At 35.7% G+C, this 20,022-nt stretch overlaps 1 protein-coding gene across 2 annotated transcripts in view; it reads left to right on the top strand.

Annotated features, from left to right (window-relative positions):
* The window catches only part of adamts14.L (ADAM metallopeptidase with thrombospondin type 1 motif 14 L homeolog), an 82,256-nt gene that overhangs the window by 22,063 nt on the left and 40,171 nt on the right, over positions 1–20,022 (top strand). For both annotated transcript variants that reach the window (XM_018225401.2, XM_018225402.2), the window contains exons 3-4: positions 957–1,113; positions 6,154–6,350. In XM_018225401.2, coding sequence (XP_018080890.1) covers positions 957–1,113; positions 6,154–6,350 — 354 coding nt within the window. The remainder of the gene's footprint in view (positions 1–956; positions 1,114–6,153; positions 6,351–20,022) is intronic.

Here is a 20,022-nt window from a genome sequence, read left to right on the forward strand (position 1 = left end):
GCTGCCCCAGTCATGTGACTTGTGCCTGCACTTTAGGATGGAACTACTTTCTGGCAGGCTACTTAATGTAACTGAATCAGTCTCAGTGGGACTTGGCTTTTACTATTGAGTATTGTTCTTAGATCTACCAGGGAGCTGTTATCTTGTGTTAGGGAGCTGTTATCTGATTATCTTCCCATTGTTCTGTTGTTAGGCTGGGGGGGGGGTGATATCACTCCAACTTGCAGTACAGCAGTAAAGAGTGACTGAAGTTTATCAGAGCACAAGTCACATGACTGGGGACAGCTGGGAAACTGACAATATGTCTAGCCCCATGTCAGATTTCGAAATTGAATATAACAAAATCTGTTTGCTCTTTTGAAAAATGGATTTCAGTGCAGAATTCTGCTGGAGCAGCACTATTAACTGATGTGTTTTGAAAAAAACACGTTTTCCCATGACAGTATCTCTTTAAATGTGTATCGTTCTCAAATTCTTCTACTCTATGTCAGGTTTCTTCATTGCTGTATTTCTGTAGTTTTTACTCTTGCTTAATTTGCACTTTGCTCAAGAATTCCTTTTATCATTTCTGTTCTCCAGAAGATTATAGACCTTGTTACTAATGACCAATTATCCATTGCAAGGCCCTTCTAGAGTTCCATTTGTTCAGATAGGTCCATTTATGCTGGGATGCACAATGTTCTAAACCCACTCCCCTAACAATTAAACACATGTCTTGAACACATCTCAAATATCCTTCTGTAAAGTTTTCTCTAATTAGACTCGCCTCTCAGTGTGACAGGGAGACCTCCCCAGTTTGTTTTCATATCCTACAACCACAATCATATTTATAGATTCAATACAATACAATCAATTTATAGAAGTAATTGATTTATCTTTTGTTTTATTAAGTATTGTTTGTTAATAAGCAACAGACAACAGGCAAAACTTAATTGTGGGCATTGTTTTTGTACCAGGCTGGCATGATAAGGACTGATGAGACTGAATATTTCATTGAACCATTAGAAAAAGGAAGACAAATAGAAGAGGAAAATGGCCGTGCACATGTGGTCTATAGAAGATCTGCTGTTCAACAAAATAAAACCGCAAATCACGAGACATCACACAATGAAGGTATCTTAAATGTACATTAAATATGGCACTAACTGCTTACTAATTTATTTAGGGTATTCAGTTAAAAATTAGACATTACTGAGTTGTTTTAAAGTGAAACATATTTGTGCCTTTATCTACCTACTATTACTTGTAAGTCATTGTTTAATCTTTTAATTTTGCAGTTTTTGTATCAATTTAAACTAAGATAACGCTGGGATCTCTCTTATATTTCTCTCAGTTTGAATCTGTACACTCCAAAATGATATTGTTGTTGTTTGCATAGTATTTCCTCCAATAGCAATACACATAGCTGCAATGATACTGAAAATCTGGGAAAAAACATGATGTTCTGCATCCCAAAATAAACTTTGCACCATGTGCTGCATTCTTAAATGAGCCTTTTATGTACTTTAAATTTCAGTTTGTTTGGAAGAGGACTAGAAAGAAGTGAAGACTAATTTCAATTGAAATGATTGCACTTACAGTATTATGCAATAATTGCACGTCCTTGTTCAATATACTAAGTACTAAGTATGATAAATGTGAACTTCCTTTTGAGTATGGTATTGACTATGTTAATGAAAGTCTGTTTGTTTTAGGTCTAGTTTGTCATTTTATTGTTTCTGAATGATCAGATGTTTTATTCTGCATTCACTACTTTTTCACTGTTATGTAGCCATGAAATTCATTTGATGCATTTTAGTCAATGGTGTCTACATGCATAAAGTCTGGAGTTTTATATAAGCTACAAAGCCTAAGCACCCGCAATCTCTTACTGTATTAACTACCCCCATGGATAAGTACTAATGGGTCTGGTCACCTCTTATCATGCCCGAGGCCAATGTATGCATCCTCTAGTTTTGGCCACAGGAGGTAGCACTATAGTAGTGCCATCTTCTCAATCCTTTACTTGGCCTTTTTTAGATTTTTAGCAAAAGTTGTCCCCTTTTTTTAAATTAATTTATATTAGCTAAAGATGTTCTACTCCGTTGCGGAGAGCTAGTACTTTTCCTGCTTCAGAACATTGTACGTAACATACCAGATGATAAGGAATGGTACTAAAACGCTGTATCTTCGTACATAAGCAAGAAAATACATCTCTATTCAAGTCTATAAGACTTCTATTCAGTCTATAAGACCATGAACAATTTTGATACCTTGTGATGACTATAATTTCAAGTAAGGAGGACTAGAGATAGAGACCTATCAGATATAGTCACAGTATGAGCAAAAAATAGAAAATATAGGTTTCAGGGAGGGTCCAGGCATGCTGGTGGGTCTAAATAGCCTTGTAGAGTCAAAGCAAAGGCTGTGTTTGAGATGGTAAAAGGGGTGCAGGAACAATCTTGTTATTCCTAGAAAAGATTATTCCTTCACCTTTCAAACCAAAGCTCTTTATGTATTAAACAAATGTGTGGTTTTCTTCTGCTTTGCTGCTACACTGGTTGTGCACCTGTAAGCCTTCTGAGTAAACAGCAGTCTCCTTTGTTGTTTTGCTCAGAAGACATAGCATCAATAAAACGAGAGGAACCGTAACTCACCCACAGAGTATTTTACAAAAGGTGGAATAGCTGGCAAGCTATGACATGAACACCAACCAACATACAGATATAATCATGTCTTACTATGCATCTCTAAGGCGTTCCAGTTAAATAGAGTGATTGAAGAGATTTTACTAATTTGTACATGGCAGGACTTTGAGGCTTCAAAGGGTTTAACATGACTTTTAAAACTAGCTCATATCAATGCAACCTAATGTTTAAGAATCTGAAATACAAATCAAGTGATGCCATTATCTCATTAGATTTGAGGACGCTGACCTGGTTCTAGAATCTACCAGTTAATTGTTAGGTCCAAAGAAAAAAAGAATGCATGAATATGGAAAATACATAAAGGCTCATTTACAGGTATACAGGTATGGGGTCCATAATCCGAAATCCGTTATCCATAAAGCTCCGAATTACGGGAAAGTCATCTCACATAGAATCCATAGACTATTATGTAATTAATCCTTATTGGAGGCTAAAACAATCCTATTGGGTTTATTCAATTTTTAAATGATTTTTTAGCAGACTTCAAGTATAAAGATACAAATTATGGAAAGACCCCTTAACTCGGAAAACCCAGGTCCTGAGTATTCTGGATAGTGATGATGAGCGAATTTGTCCCATTTGGCGGGAAAATTTGTGAAACAGAGGAAAGTCAGGCGTTTTTTTTACGCACACAATTTTTTTTACTCAAAATGCATTAAAGTTAATGAGCGTTTTTTTCTTATAGCGACTTTTTTGTCCTAATGCATTAAAGTTAATGGGCGTTTTTTCTTATGGCAACTTTTTTTTTGTCCTACTGCATTAAAGTCAATGGGCGTTTATTCTTATGGAGACTTTTCTGTCCAAATGCATCAAGGTGGTGGCAGACGGGGAGATTAGGGGAAATTAGTCTCATACGAATCCAGAAGTTTCCTCGTTTCCTTGTAAGGCAACGTCGGAAATCCAAAGCTATTCGTATGGCATCCTGCCAGAGTTCCGTATTCTTGCCAACAGGAAGGCATTTCGGAAAGATTAGTCGCCCGAAGTAGAGAAGATTTGTTGCTGGGTCACTTACCTCCCCATCTGCCACCATCCTTAATGTCAATGGGCGTTTTTTCTCTACAATTTTTTTTGCGGCAAATTTTCACCAGAGTTGCACGGGGAAATTTGCACATGGCGAAATTCGGAATTTTGCCGTGAATCCATAGCTGGCGAATAAATTTGCTTATCACTAATTCTGGATAACAGTTCCCATACCTGTACTCTAGGCACAAGTGTTGGAGTGCTAGGGGTGCAAAATTGCCCCATTTAGGTAACATATTTTGAGCACTTTCACCTGTATACGTTTAAACCTGGTGAGCCCCAGAACCAATGTGCTGCTACCGCTTCTGTCTGCAGTTCTGCTAAAGGCACCTGCCATATACAGAGTGAGGTGCAACTATTTGTGCATTATACAAGCACATAGAGTTGTTTTTCAGTGCGTAAATACAAGGGGCATTGTAAAAAATTAATTGTGCTTTGCTTACGGGTTTCGCACATTGCACCTTGTCCTAATTTCTTTAAGTGCTACTATCTGAGATTATTATAATGATTTATGGTATATTTATTCTTAAAAAAGACCGGATTTTTTTATGGATTTTCTGTTTGAAATGTACTGTTTGAAATATACAGAAACTAAGCTCTATTATAGTCATTCAGTATTAACTTAAAGATAATCAGTAACAAACAAGAATGACAAGGAAACAAAACCCTCACAATTTATATCTTTGGTGGGGTCAGTGACCCTGACAACCAGGCAGAATATCTGGCTGCAAAATGAGGCTGCACAATATAAGCTGCACAATATACAGCACACACATGTAACAAGTAAAAGGACATGTACCACCCATCTACAGGTAGAAATTACACACTGCTATAAAACTTAAAACAGTTACCTTCCATAGCAGTGTTGCACCACCCAAATGTTACAAAGTTACATAGTTAATTTGCTTTGAAAAGGGATTCCATGATGTTCAACCCTCCAAACCAACCCCAGTGTGTGTGTGTATATATATATATATATATATATATATATATATATATATATATATATATATATATATATATATATATATATATACACACACACACACATCTACATAGACCTATCTATAGTAATATAACACATATATATAGTGGATAATGTACAACCTACTGTAATTTATAAAGATTTATAAGTCACCAAGTTATGTTGCCAAGTGCTTTTTTACAGGTCCCGTAACTCCAAGGGGACTTTTAATATCTTTATATATTTATAAACTTCTTGAAGAGATCACCATAAGTTATAAAAGTGAATGTTTATAATAATGCTGTAGGGTGTGCTGTTTATTTAGTGAATAAAGTACCCCCTCTTGTAAAATATAAGGATATTATAAGTTACTGAAGAGTGCCATGACCATATAAAAACACAAGGATGAAGGCCCAGTGTTTTTATACAGGTCATGGAACTCCGAGGTGTTACTTCCTGTACTTGCTTTCAATGGCCTCTGTGCCTAATGGAGCTCCAGGGTTCCTCTGTGTCAATAGACATACTTGCACTGAATTCAGAACAGGAGGCATGAGGAATGCAGCAGCGTGCAACTATGTGGAAGTGCAAAGAGTGCCTTTTGATGCAAAAGGAATGGGATTTTTTGCACCACTGACTGTGGCCAATTTAGCACTTCTGGTCGTAAATGACACCTATTGTGTTATTTTTTTATCCATAAAATTAATGTTGCTAACATGATTACAGAGCAATGATACCTGCATTCTGCATATAGTCAATGCCTATTCTCAAGCTGTTGTGCACTCTGACACCCCATATTAACTCAGCTGTGTTGGAGAATCCTAGGAACTTTACACTTGCATCTGCTGCATTACTATAAGGCTTCTATTCCTGTACTTGTCCATTGGTTTTGGAGGAAGCCATTTGTCTCTGTAGCTCACCAAAAGCAATCACTGGCTTTATGTGTTGTCACTTTGTTCCCAGTAGACATTAATGTATGTGAGGTGACAGCAGGTCATTCATACTAGATGTACAGATTGGTTAATGATTCATTTTAGGGATTCCACCGAACTCTACCACTTTTTGCAAGATTGGGATTGGACTGAATCCTATGCGCTGAGTGGAAGTGAATCTGAATCCTAAGTCATGTGACTTTTGTTATTTTATTTAAATCATAATATGCAAATTATGGTTCAGATTTGGTTTGGTGGCCTAAATTCTTAAACATTGGAATTCTGCATATCCCTACTTTATTTGCAGTCATGCAGGTAGCTGCAAGTCATATTTTGCCCCCTAATGCATCAATGTGGGGGTTCAACTGTATATTTTAGAGTGAGTGTGTATGTATTTCATATTTTATGTGTTCCATTCATTTAAGTGAAACATTACTTACACAGTTGCATGGAATCGTTACTGATGGTAGATTTTTACTGTAAAAATATCCACTGTGCCACTTATTTAGCTATTTGTTTGCCAAACAAGTAAAGATTTTTTATGTTCTGTTAGTTGCAAGGCCTAAAGTTGGTGATCTCCCATATTCCCTGGAATTGATACAAGACGGACTACGAGAAAAAGACAGAAACAAGCGACATGCCAAGAAAGATGACTACAACATTGAGGTGCTGCTGGCAGTGGATGACACCGTTGTGCGTTTCCATGGAAAAGAGCATGTGCAAAACTACGTTCTCACCCTCTTGAACATAGTGAGGTTTTTGCAAACTTCCTATTTTCAGTTGTTTTATTGTTCATTGTTTGGTTTAAAATACTCAGTGCATGTGAAGAAGGTGGGGAAAAGTCAAGCACATTGCTTTAAGAATACAACCTTGATATTGCTAGGTAAAGGTTATCATCAGGCTCAGTTTCAGAATCTTGGTCTTTGGGAAAAAGTGACCTGTAGAGTTTTTTTTGTTTGATAGACCTCTAAAACATTACATTTTGCCAGTGCTAAGATGAAACAATGTTTTGGTGCCACATTTTGAACAAGAGACACAAATACACAGTTTGAGGTGCCATTGTGCAAGCCAGCTCTGAGAACACACAGAGAGGTGCCTGATTTGCCACATAAATGTGTTTAATCTGATTTTATCAGAGATGGGTCTCTAACTTTGTCCTAGCTTAATCATATTGGATAAGCTCCAGAAGTTAATAAAGAGTTTGCCCTGTCTAAAGTTAGGGTTTGTTATGACTGGAAGAGGGATCTGAACATATCTGATGTTTCCATGTGCAATGTATCATTATTAGAAAATACATATGTGCTTGTGGCCATTGTTTGGATGCCTTAAGTATCTTATATACTCATTGTTTAGTGTTGTTTTGATAAAAGGAAAAGGCATCTAGCTATGTAGGATTCATGTAGCCCATACGAGTATTTATTTATGTTTGACTTTTTGTATTGCGGGGGAAGAGTTGAAATTATTGACTGCAGAGCATATTAAAATAAAATACAGGATTCAGATACTGAAAAGATGGTAAGGTTCTATATCTATATATAATAGATGTAGAAGCTGGTCCTTCATATAGGAATCTTTAGATATTCTTTTCATACAATCAATGCACACATTGTATACATGGCCGTTTCTGATGGATGTTAACTGCTCACCTGCATCCCTGCTCCTATAAGGGCTTACATACAAATTTAAATGTGTTTGCTTCAGAGGTTACATTAGAATCCATGTAAATAAACTGCTGTATAATCATGAGGGCAGTCATTTAATTTGCCATATGGCAATTGGGACACTTTTAAATAGAATAACAGAGGGGGGTCATTTATGAGCACTGCACAAATTTGTACGTGGGCAAACCAATCAGCAATTAGCATAATTTAGGTTGAACAATGAAAGCCCAATCAAATTTGCCGAGTGTTTATAAATTTGTTTAGTATTTAATCAAGGGGTTAAACAGGGGGTGAAATGTCATTTCCTTGAAGTATAACATGAAAATTTTTGTCAGAATATTGTTATCAAGAAATAGTATATTTGTAGCTGCTGCTAGGACACATCTTTATACGTTAGTAAAAATAACTTTCACTTTATGGTTTTAATGGTGGCACATCTCCTGGGAGACAGAATTAAGTAGGGTCTTTCCTGAAATTATTGACATCTAATGGCTCATTTATTACAGCCCCAGACACAAGTGGTGTTTGCACTACATTATGGAGTGCAAAGACTTGTACCTAGGATTCTAAGTTTAGGGCAGGCAGGGTAAAAATGTGCAAAAGCAATATTTGTGCTAGTTTTTTGCACTTTGTAAATGAGTCATTTGGCATCAATAGACTCCAGTGTAATGGGCAAAGATGAATTGGAGGGTCATAACTGATCCTTCTTTATACCATCTCCATGATACTTGGCAAGCATGAAATGCACCTTTGATATATTTCTGAGATTTAAACAGCAGTAAATTATTTGTATCTGTTTTTATAGAGGAAAGGTTCTTCATTAATTGATGTTTATTAGTAGAGCTAATTTCTACCTTCAGTTTATTCTAGAAAATCCTGTTTAGCCAGATTACCCCATGAACCAGACAAATATAAAATTGTGTATATCAGTACTGTATTATAAATATGGGATCTGTTATCCAGAAACCTGTTATCCAATAATTACTGGATAGCAGTCTCCCAGAGACTCCATTATGATCAAATAATTCACATTTTTATAAACAATTTCCTCTTTCTCTGTAATAATAAAACAGTACCTTGTACTTGATCCCAGCTAAGATTTAATTAAACCTTATTGGAGGCAGAACAAGCCTATTGGGTTTAAAGTATGTTTTAGCAGACTTTTTTTTTAGCAGGTACTTTTCAGTGATGAGCTTTGGTTTTACTGAAAATGTCAAATGCAATGCTGATGTCTTTGGGTTTTTATGTGGGAGTTATCTGGGCACCAGATGCTGCCTGTAGACAAATTCTTCCCGTTCCATTGCCCTTCCTGATCTCTTGTTGTTTGCTTGTAAGTTTATTAATCTTTTTTTAAACTGAGCACTGATTTTCTCAATACAGAGTGTGTGATATTTATTTGTAAAGTGTATGTAATTGGTATTTAGAGCATCTGTATGTAAATATTCATCCCCACCATCAGATTACACTTACATATGAGTGACTCAGTGCAGCAGGTCTATAAAGCAATCGCAAGAATGCGTTAATAATAGCTTTTCGAAAGCTTTGAAGCAAATCTGAACACTTTTATGAAGCATCCACAGTAAAACAGAGACGGTCCCAAAAATCACGACAAGGAATGTTATGGCTTTTGGAGAAGCAATTTGTTATCTTATGGATGCACTTGAAAATGGCAGTGTGTGTAGAGCAAATTGCAGGCATGCATAATAGAAATATATTTATTTCTTAACTGTCAGACATGGAAAAAACCTTTCTTATATATGGTTAGAAAATTATATCAATGGAAAAATAATAATATAACTGGATATCAGTTAAAGTGTTTTAACAAAGTGCCCATTATATTAGTTCATTGGGTAAATTATAGGGGGTCATAGTTTTCTTGCTGTGTACAAATATGCACATTGCTTTACAATGGTACAATGGAGATTCTATCTCTAATGAGAGACATATAAATACACAAATCACTTGTTACCATGCAACAGGTTTTTGTATTCAAATGCTATGGTGGATTTACCTGATAAGGTTGCCATATTGCCCAGCATTTTATGTGTTGGCCTTAATAAAAGGAGTAAAAATCAAAAGAATAAGAAATATAAACCAACAGGAGCTCACCAATCATAAACTGTGGCGTCTTTTCTATTTCAAACCATATTTTAGAACCCACTGTACTGCAATTAGGTCCTTTTTATTGATAGTGTAGTATAGTATAGTATAATATAGTATAGTTGGTATCTGGTAGAAATGAAACTTCAATAATAAAGAGGAAAGTCCCGCTACAAATAATATTCATATTCAGTAGAGAGTAGAATGCTATGTATCAGCCCATTAGTATGGTCTATAGGTTATCATTGTTAAATGATTATTAGAACAATATGCACATGTCACTTTGGATATATTGAGTTATTATATATCATTACTGGTAAATATTTATTAGTACAATATGCACATGTCACTTTGGATATATTGAGTATGGATTATAGATGAATCAGGGTAGCACAAATATGAATGTCACTTTGGAATAAAATATTTATTTTTGAGTAATAGATTTTTAACTTCCTGGCTTTTCAATAAGAAATAATTTAGAGTGGTAAATAGAGGCTTCTTGATTATAAAAAATAATAATCGAGTAAAGTACAGAATCATTAGGCTTTATAAATGGCATGGGGCAAAATGGAAGTATGTAATGGAGGAATATGTGAGGTTTGTGACTTGAAGCGAGATTAACAATATATTTTCAGGATGAGCCAAGGAGCAAGTGTAATTTAAAGGAACAGTAACACCAAAACGGGAAAGTGTTTTAATGTAATTAAAATATAATATACTGTTTTCCTGCACTGGTAAAACTAGCGTGTTTGCTTCAGAAACTATACTTTAGTTGATAAAATTAAGTTGCTGGGTAGCTGTGAAGGCAGCCATTCAAAGCTGAAAAAGGATAAAAAGCACAGGTTACAAAGCAGATAACAGATACACTCTGTAGTATACAATGGGCTTCTACATAGCTTATCTGATATCTACCATGTGTCCTGTGCTTGCATCCATGAATAAACAGCAGCTTGTATGCATAAACTATAGTAGAGATTCTGAAGCAAACAAACCAGTTTTACCAGTGCAGGGCAACGCTACATTATTTATTCTTTTCTTAAAAACACTTTCATTTTTTTATGTTAGAAAGCCAATATGCTTCACTGCATACTGGTTATAAAGGAGCAAATATATAAATGAATGGTGTGGGAAATGTTGTTTGGGGCAAGGGATCAAAAAAATATTGTCACTGGCAGTGAGGTTCCAGGAGGTGATACCATAGAATCAAAGTAAGACAACACCTGCTCAATGTATGTCTATTAACCAGGACAAAGGATGGTGCATGAATTGTAAGGCCTATGTGAGTCAGGATAGTCAGGATCAGATGGTCAAAATGTTTCCTAGTAGGGAGATATTACAATGAATAATAGGGAATACCTGTAGGAAGAGTCAGAGAGAGAAATGCTTTGCCTTCTCCTTGGGAAATAAGGATGTGGCAAATACAACAAAAGTGAGAGCGGCATGATTTGATAAAGACATGCATGGCTGAGTTACTAAATGTATTATGAAATACTACCCTTGTTCTCTGTATTTACATTCCTTTTAATAATAGGAGGATGTTCGTTTTACACTGACCAGCTGTTCATATCAAAAACAACATTAACTGAATGAGGAGCATGGGAACTCTGACGCAAGAAAAATCACAAAACTCTGTGTATCTGTAAGGGACGATCTCATGCAAATTCTACAATTACAGTGAATTACAGAGACTTTTGTTTGCTAGCATTCTGCACATCAAACTTGTACCTCAACCATCCACTGCCAGAAACTGGCATATTTATAATAGTAATAAAGTCTCCCCAGCTGCTAACAGAGTGCAGCAAAGATAATTATGCCATTGTTGTGATGTTCTTGCAAGAAATATGCTACTGATGTCTAAGAAAACCTCAGACGAGTAATCTGCACTTTGTGGTCTGAGAGACTCTTGGGGATGAGACTAGGGTAAGTTAGAGTTCACATAGAAATGAGGTAGAAATGCATGCCAACAATGATAAATCAGACCTTGAATGAGCCCACACAACTAACTCTAATCCTTATCCTATTAGTCAGGGAATAGCTGAGCGACGTGGTCATCCCTACAGCAAACTCTGGTGCACATTGACGTGACTTGGATTATTTTATTAATATAGTGCCTGCATGTTTAAATTGCTTCAGATTCTACAAAAACAGGGTAGGAAGAGTTCAAAGAATGTTTAGAAAATTCACATTGCCCCAGCCTTATGTCATGTTTTCATAGCACATGATAGCCTAAAGGGTTCCTGGCTATATTTATCCTTGTGCTGGTTTCATTTAGTTAATCAGATTAAGAAAGTAGGAATGAGAAATTAGAGTCTAGCACATTTAAATTCTGCCGATTTGCTCATGCCCCAGTGCTCTTCTCTTTTCCAAGGATTCTGAATACTAGTAAAGCATTTTATTCTTATATCTCCCATTTCATACCTATGGGACATGCCCCTCAGTATTTGCATCACTATTGTTAACAACTACCACAAATTATAAAAACCAGTTATCTTCCCAGGGCAGAAGTAAAACATATCGCTCTATAGGGATGGACCCAAGACCTAAGAGTCAGGAAACAATTATTATTTAGCATGATCTTGACATCCTTGCTCAACAGAACAGTGTGGATGAAAATTTCAATATGTGTCGGACTGCCACATTAAGAGGTAGACTTATCAAGGGTTGAATTTCGAAGTGCTAAAACTTCGAAATTCGACCATCAAATTGAAAAATTCGATAGTCAAAGTTTTTTTTTGGTTTAAATTTAGCTGTTTGCGATCAAATTACAATCGTTGGATCGATCGTAGAAACGATTTTCAAAAAAAACCCTTTGACTTCTAAAAACTAAGCCAAATGTTGGCTATAGGTTCTAGGAGGTCCCCATAGGCTAACATAGCAATTCGTCAGGTTTAAGCTGGCGAAGTGTCGATGTTGAATTTTTTTTAAAGAGACAGTACTTAGATTTTCGAATGGTTGAATATTCAAAGTATTTTCAATTCGAGTCGAAGTCGAATTTGGCCTATTCGATGGTCGAAGTACCCAAAAGTGACTTTGAAATTCGAAGTTTTTTTAATTCGAAAATTCACTTCTGCCCCATAGGGGTTATTTATCAAAATCTGAATTTATCTCATTATTCTCTGAAAAATACTCCAACCAAATCTGCATGAGTTATTTCGCTTTATTTATCAATACATTTTCCACAAAAATTAAAGTTCGGCAAAAAAACTAGAAAAAAAACTGATTTGAATTTTTGCCCGAAAACCACGAAATCTTCTGATTTTTGCACAAAACCAGTGCAGATCAGGATATCTTCTGGACTTTTCCCATTGACTTATATACAACCTCGGCAGGTCTGAGATGCTGGATTTTCGGATTCTCACTTTTTCCATCCTCGGGGTATAATAAATCACGAAAAATTTGAGGGTGTTTTTCTCCAATAGAAATTCAGATTTTATAGAATTTTTTATAGAATTTTTAGAGTTTTTGGTGTTCAGACTTTAATAAATTACCCCCTAAGTGTCAAACCCCATCTGGTAAATATGTTTGTTGTACTGCGTTGTAATTTAACATGTACAGACGGCACATACTGTATGTCAGCAAAGTAGCCCTTGCATGATTTTAGAAATGCTTCCAGAACTTTGCATGAAACTTTAAAGGTGATTTCCTCTGAAAGATAAAGATAAATGTCCACTCTATACTGTTCAGTTGTTTGTCCTATAGACAAATGTTTCCTTATATACTGTGGGGTTGCAAATCCCACATAACTTTGTATTTGGCATCCTCCTTTTATAAAAGAGTTATACAGATGTGTATCAAAAGTATATAAGCTTTGTTGCATAAATTCAGGTCTTCCAAAAGGAACTGACAGGCTTATATTTGCACAAATAGAGCAGATTAGGTTATAGCAGGAAAGACCACATGTCTGTGATCCTACATGTGTGACCTGGAGTGACAGGTACTGTCTGCTGAAAGATAGAGTGTCCCGTAGTGCACATGTGTTCTAGAATAAAGTACTGTGTATGATAGATCTGCACTGGGAAAAGTATGATTTATTGTCAGATTCTGGCTATTACTTGAAGCACTGCCTTGTCAAGGGAAGTATGAGTACAGTGCCTTTTCCATGTCTCTCAGCTGCTTATAGGCTTTGAGCTTTCCTGTTGGTCCTGGATGGTGCTATTTTTTGCAAGTGCAATCAGTTCCTGCCACCATAATCGGATTAAAGTGTGAAAAATTCCCCTTTCAGATTTTCACAGTCAGTCAGGTTCAATCTGTAACAGTTACGATTTGACATTAGTAGGAGTGTTGATGCTACTGTGAAATGAAGAACTATTTTAACGAGGAATAAAGCACAATCCAATTATTTAAAGGGACAAATATTTACAGGGTGACCAATATTTAAACATTTTTTTAAAATTATTTCTTTTACAGCGCTTCTAAGGACTGAAGATTTAGGTGCAGATTTTTTTTTTTTCAGGAGATGCATTCTATCAATGCTCCAAAGTGCTGTGCGCCAATTAATTACGTACAATATATGTTAACTCATTAATAAATTAGAGTGATCTAAAACCTTGAATCATACACCTATGAAATTAATTTAAATTAAAGTGCTAGTGCTAATCCTTATTGCAACCTCAGGTTGCCAGTGATTCAATAAATTAAATAGAATTGTTTTTTTAAAAAATTGCCAGTGCTGATAGGTATTAGGAAATTAGTTCATAATTTTAAAAAACCAAAACCAGCATTTAAGAAAAATAAGTTGGAAAAATGAAGAAAGTGAAGAGGTGGAGATGTCCCAAGAAGCTGGCAGAACCTCGGAATCAGTTCTAAAATACAAATAATGGAGGTTCTGCCAACCTGATAGAAGCTTCTTAGGACATCTCCACCTCTTCACTTTCTTCATTTTTCAAGGTTTTAGATCACTCTAATTTATTAATGAGTTAACATTTAGGGGCACATTTACTAAGCTCGAGTGAAGAATTCGAATGATAAAAAATGTGAATTTCAAAGTTTTTTTGGGGGTACTTCGACCATCGAATGGGTCAAATTTGATCGACTTCGATCTAATCGAATGATTCGAACGATTCGAAGTAAAAATCATTTGACTATTCGACCATTCGATAGTCGAAGTACTGTCTCGTTAAAAAACTTCGACTTCATACTTCGCCACTTTAAACCTACCGAGGTTCAATGTTAGCCTATGGGGACCTTCCCCAGAACATTTTTTGATCGAATAAAAATCCTTCAATCGATCGCTTAAAATCGTTCGAATCGTTTGATTCTAAGGATTTTATCGTTTGATCGAACGATTTTTACTTCGATTGTTCGATCGAAGCATTTGTGCTAAATCCTTCGAATTCGATATTCAAATTAGAAGGATTTAAATTCGAGGGATGAATTAGAGGGTTTATTAACCCTCGATAAATGTGCCCCATATTGTACATAATTAATTGGCACACAGCACTTTGAGCATTGATAGAATGCCTATTAAATTAGCACAGGCACTTTAATCAATTTAATTGTTTTTTTAATTAAACAATGTTATCAATTAATTACAAGCATTAATGAATTACACCAATGAATATATAGTCTCATTTTAGCATTTTCCTTGTATCGGCACACAGCAACTTGACAGTGGGTCAAGATTAAGAATTAGTCGGTGGTTGGAGAGAGGGGGTTTACTTTTTTCCTCTATAAAGCATCTTTTAACACATACGTAAAACATATTTGGAACATTACGCACATTCCTGCACCTATCAACATGAAAAGATCTTAAAGATTCGGAAAGAATTTATCCAAAGAAAAAAAGCCAACTTGATTGGCTCCAAGACTGATTTCAGCAAACCTTTCATGTTAGCTGAGCAAATAAGAATCACAAACCGCACGGATATACTGACGGACGCTCTCAAGGCAGAAGTAAGGAAGTGTTGCTTGGTAACACAAACATGCACATACAGGACATAGTGTCCATATTCATAATGATACAGCTAGATTTAGCCATTACTAACCATCATTCCACCAACTGACACACACTGAAACATACCAACATACACCATGCACAGATGTAATGTTCTTTCTATATTTAAGGAGAAACAAAAAAAGACTCCATTCCAAGGGCTAAAAAAATGAATAGCACATATTACTATAAATTGTGTGGGATTATGTAATAAAAGTCTTTCAGAGGAAGGAAGAGCTGCAACTCAGATGAAAATCATAAATCTTTAGTCCATGTGCATCTAATAACATTAGCAACACACACGTAAAAAAAAACAACTGTAAATGTGAATACAGTTACTCTAATTTGTCCAAAGGATGTCTCCTCTTAAAGTAAAAAAACAAATTGAGCCAATGTTCTGAATCTTTTCCTTGACACTTTTTACTAAACGGAGGCTTTAAAGAATAATCCTTTTGATTTGTAGAAGCAGAATTTAGGATTTAGGATTACTGTCAAAGGATGTCTGGTAGACTACTGAATGAAGGATTATTTGTATTAAATGAGCAAAAGAATATCATATCCCTTTCTTTTAATGTTACCACTTGATTATAAATCATTTAATAAAGCTACAATAATGCCCTTACACTTTTCCTTTTCCTTTTATCTTCATGAACAGAGGTAACAGAGTTCTTAAGGCGTTTTAGGTCAGTACTGTGTCAGGTTCCCCAACAGCTGGCTCTGTCTCGACTTGAATAGGTGCCAGGGAATTTCAGCAGCGTGGCTCCTTTATGAGAGTGGGCATGTTTATGTGCTAGGGCAAAACTGTGATATACTGACTGAGGCTTTTACTACTGAAAGCAATAACCATTGCCATTGTGTTCTGAGCAGGAAAAAGAACTTTTTATTATTGCTAATATCTGATACTCCCTTTGGGAAATTCCAACCTGCAGGTGTTTTTCTCATTAAGATACAAAGGTTGTTTTATTTCAGTCTTTCTGCTGGCTAGAGGTCCTTGAAGGGAAAATATACAAGTATTTCAGTATAATAAAAAAAGATAATAAGAGTTGTATGAATGTCGAATTGTATTGTTCCTCTTTAAACAATTTGCACTATATTACAAAAAGTATTGGATACCTGCTGGTCCAAGATCTTATTCCGAAGCTCTGGGTTATTAATATGAAGTTAGTTCTCCCTTTTCTTCTATAACATACTGTCTTCTACTAGATGTTGGAAGAATGTTAATTACATTTACTTCCATTTAGCAACAAGAGAACTTTAGTAGATTGGGATCTACCAGTAGACCTTTAGCTGGTGATCAGTAGATCTCAAGATACTGTCAACAAACAGCTTGACTAAATCCCCCTCATGTTTCATGCTTTTTATTCAGATATTAATTATGTTAAGGTTACATAAGAAATAGTTGTTTGTTAAATATAGCAATATATGCAGGTCAGGGAAGTTCTTACATTCCCATCTCAGAAAACAATTAACTAGGTTGGCTTCATAATTAAAAACTATACCCCGCAAACAATGTAGGTCTCTAAAAATATATTGAATAAAACAGCTCATATTTAAAACCCTGCTTCATGTAAATTTAATTTTAAATACTTTTTTAGTAGTATGTGCCATTGGGTAATCATAAATAGAAAAGTGCCATTTTAAAAAATAAGGGTATGATTCACAGTGCACACAAACAAACCATACATGTTAGGTCACATGGGCCAATAAACAGATGTATTTTGCTTCCACACTTCTTCCTGTTACAGTTAGAGTTGTAGTATTTCTGGTCAGTTGATCTCTGAGGCAGCACACAGACCATCACGAAATGGTGATTCAAGGCAAGAGATGTAAAAGGGCAAGATTTACTTGAATACATATTCCAGTTTCATAATATTCTTTAATATGCCACTTAATATGATTGTATTCACGACATGTATTTATTTTGGGTTATAGTTTTCCTTTAATTAATTGTTCACAACCCACAAAACTGATGGGTTTGTAGAATTGTTACACAACCAAAAGCTTTATATTCCTGAGTCACATGCATGTACAGTAATATAATAAATGTACTCCAGATTCTTTCTTCCATTCTATTATTGTATTCCACCAATCTTCAGCACAACAATCAGCCAAAAAGCAGGTTACTTTAAGATATGAATTGTCAACGTGCCTTTGTAAGTGGGATATCAAACATTGCCCTCTCATTTATACATTATTTATAAATCATGTTGTCTTTTTAAAAAATATCCTTCTGAACGCAAACACAGCCTAGTTTACACATGGACTTTGTGTACCATCTGCCAAACATCCAGGCATGTGGGAACCCAGCATGATATTCTCTAAAAACACAATTATATTAGGCATTTTAGTTTTTAAGTTGTTCATAAATTTTAGAGGAAAGTCCGCAAATCTTCCCAGGGTGCTCATCTGTACCATCTTGCATTAGATGGATTCAGCCAAAAGCACAAAATACAGGTGCACAAAATAAGTACATATTTGGTTCATGTGCAAGCCAGATGGACAAACAAGTTTGACATAGCAGATACAAAGGGTTCTCTTTTTCTGCATAAAATATAATTGAAACACAGAGGGAACTATGGAGACACTACTAAACAGTTAACATAACATTTCTTGAACCATACCATACTGCGAATCTATCTGCCATTGAAAGGCTCTTCCCTCTAGAATTCTTAGTTAATATTGCAGGGAGATAAAGATATTTCTTGATTATGTTATGCCATTTGACTCCATTCTCGTGGATTGGTTGATGAAACTCTTAAGGATCAGCGGATCGGCAGATTCTTACCCTGTTTTTTATGCAGCCCAATCTCGCAGTAGCCTTATGCGTAAGGCCAATGGCACACTCTACATTTTCTCAACTTTCTTTCAGGCTGCCTCTTGTGCAACTGTCATTGTGATTTCTTGGTTGCTACCTGGCTGCTAGAGTGAGCCCAACAACTAGGTGGCAGTGCAAATTCCAAGCATGAAAGCTGCAGAACAAAAACATAAACAACACATAAAAAACACAAACTAATATTCACAAGAACTTGCTAATAATTCTGTAGACTGTTATGTATTGTTTATATAAGATTAACATTGTATACATTACAATATTCAAAACAGCTGATTTGACTGAGCTCATTTAAAATGCAAATGTATTTGATTTGATTCTCCAGATTCAGTTTTTTGGTTGCTAGCATCCAATTGACCCCAGCAACCAGGCAGTGGGTTGATTGAGAGACTGGACTATGAATAGGAGAGTAACTGAATATATAAGAGGTTGGAGACAGTTAGATACATATAGACAGAGGTTTGTATAGAGGCACTAGACAAACAAAAACCAATATACACATTTTCTCTCCTCTTTCCTGGCTGGGAAAATCTATCATGCTTAGCAGGAATAAAATCTAATTCAGCTCACAAAAATCCTCTTTATTGCAAATGTGAGGATAATATGGAACAGCTCATGATCGTACCAGTGCCCGGGTCTCTAAATACCACCTAAGTGGCAGCAACAAACAACTGCCAACTAAACGGATTAATGTTTCTGAATTGAAACTGGAATCTGTCCAAGATTATGTCCTCTTATATTGTTTGGACGAATGTTTGATTACACATCACCACCATCAAATAAACAAATTCTCTCTTACATTGAATAGGTTTGCTTCTTGTTTGCACTTACCTGCCCTAACATGATAGATAATCTGAGCACATTAGACCAGTGAGGGAGAGAAAGTGGAAGTTAAAAGAAATCTTAAAAATGTAATAATCCTCTATTAAAAGTTAACAATTTTGGGAGAAAATACTGAATCACCATGGGAGGGCATCATATAATGGCCGATTCTGGTGATACTGACTGTTTACATAGTGGCCAGAGATGATGAGCTTTGTGCGCTGGATTTTTCTTTTTCCCTTTTGTTTGACTTCTTTGATGCATATTTCCTAGGAAAGTAATCTGAAGACATTGAAACTCAATGAACTGAAAAGACTTTTCCCCCTCTATTATAAATAGTTTTGTAGTTCCCATCTGTCAGTCGGCATTGAGTTTAAACCCTTGAAACCCTTTTATTTCTGCAGTTTTTAAGTTTCATTCCTTTTTATTTAATCTTAAGCGAGCACTGTACAAAGCAAACAGTGGTCAGCCTATTAAAGAGGAGGGAGTAACTGCAGGTTTGTATCTCTTGTGTTTCTATGGAAACTCTTCAAATAGTTAGACTACTGATATATGTTTCTTTATTTGGTGTTAACATCTTTCAAGCGACTTCTGCCAAGAGCACAATCAGAACTATGTTTTATCCATGAAAAGGCAGCGTCTCTAGGATATATGATACCAAAATCAGGGAGGAAGGATTCCACATTGCTAGCTGCCTTTATTAACTTCTGTGCCTTCTTTAAAGACGAAAGCTTGAACTCTTTTGCTGCAAAGTAACTTTGGCACTAATCCAGTTACCATATTCCTTGACTGTATGTTTTCTTTAGAAAGAGGCATTTGACTAATATTTTTATACAGCTCATACAATGTACAGATGCAGCCACTTTGGTTTGTCTGTTTGACACAGAATAACTAAACACAGATATCCCATTTATCTCATTTAACACAGAAAACTGTGTCACAACATCCCATCTAATTAAAGCATTCACCATTGTGAACAATGGTGCTTTGGTATGCTAATGAAAAGGTTAAATGCATTAAATGAGTTAAGATGACTTTAGATAACCCAGTTTCTTCAATTAACCCTGAGTCATGACG

The sequence above is a fragment of the Xenopus laevis genome, chromosome 7L (assembly GCF_017654675.1).
Source record: "Xenopus laevis strain J_2021 chromosome 7L, Xenopus_laevis_v10.1, whole genome shotgun sequence".
Classification (NCBI taxonomy): Eukaryota; Metazoa; Chordata; class Amphibia; order Anura; family Pipidae; genus Xenopus; species Xenopus laevis.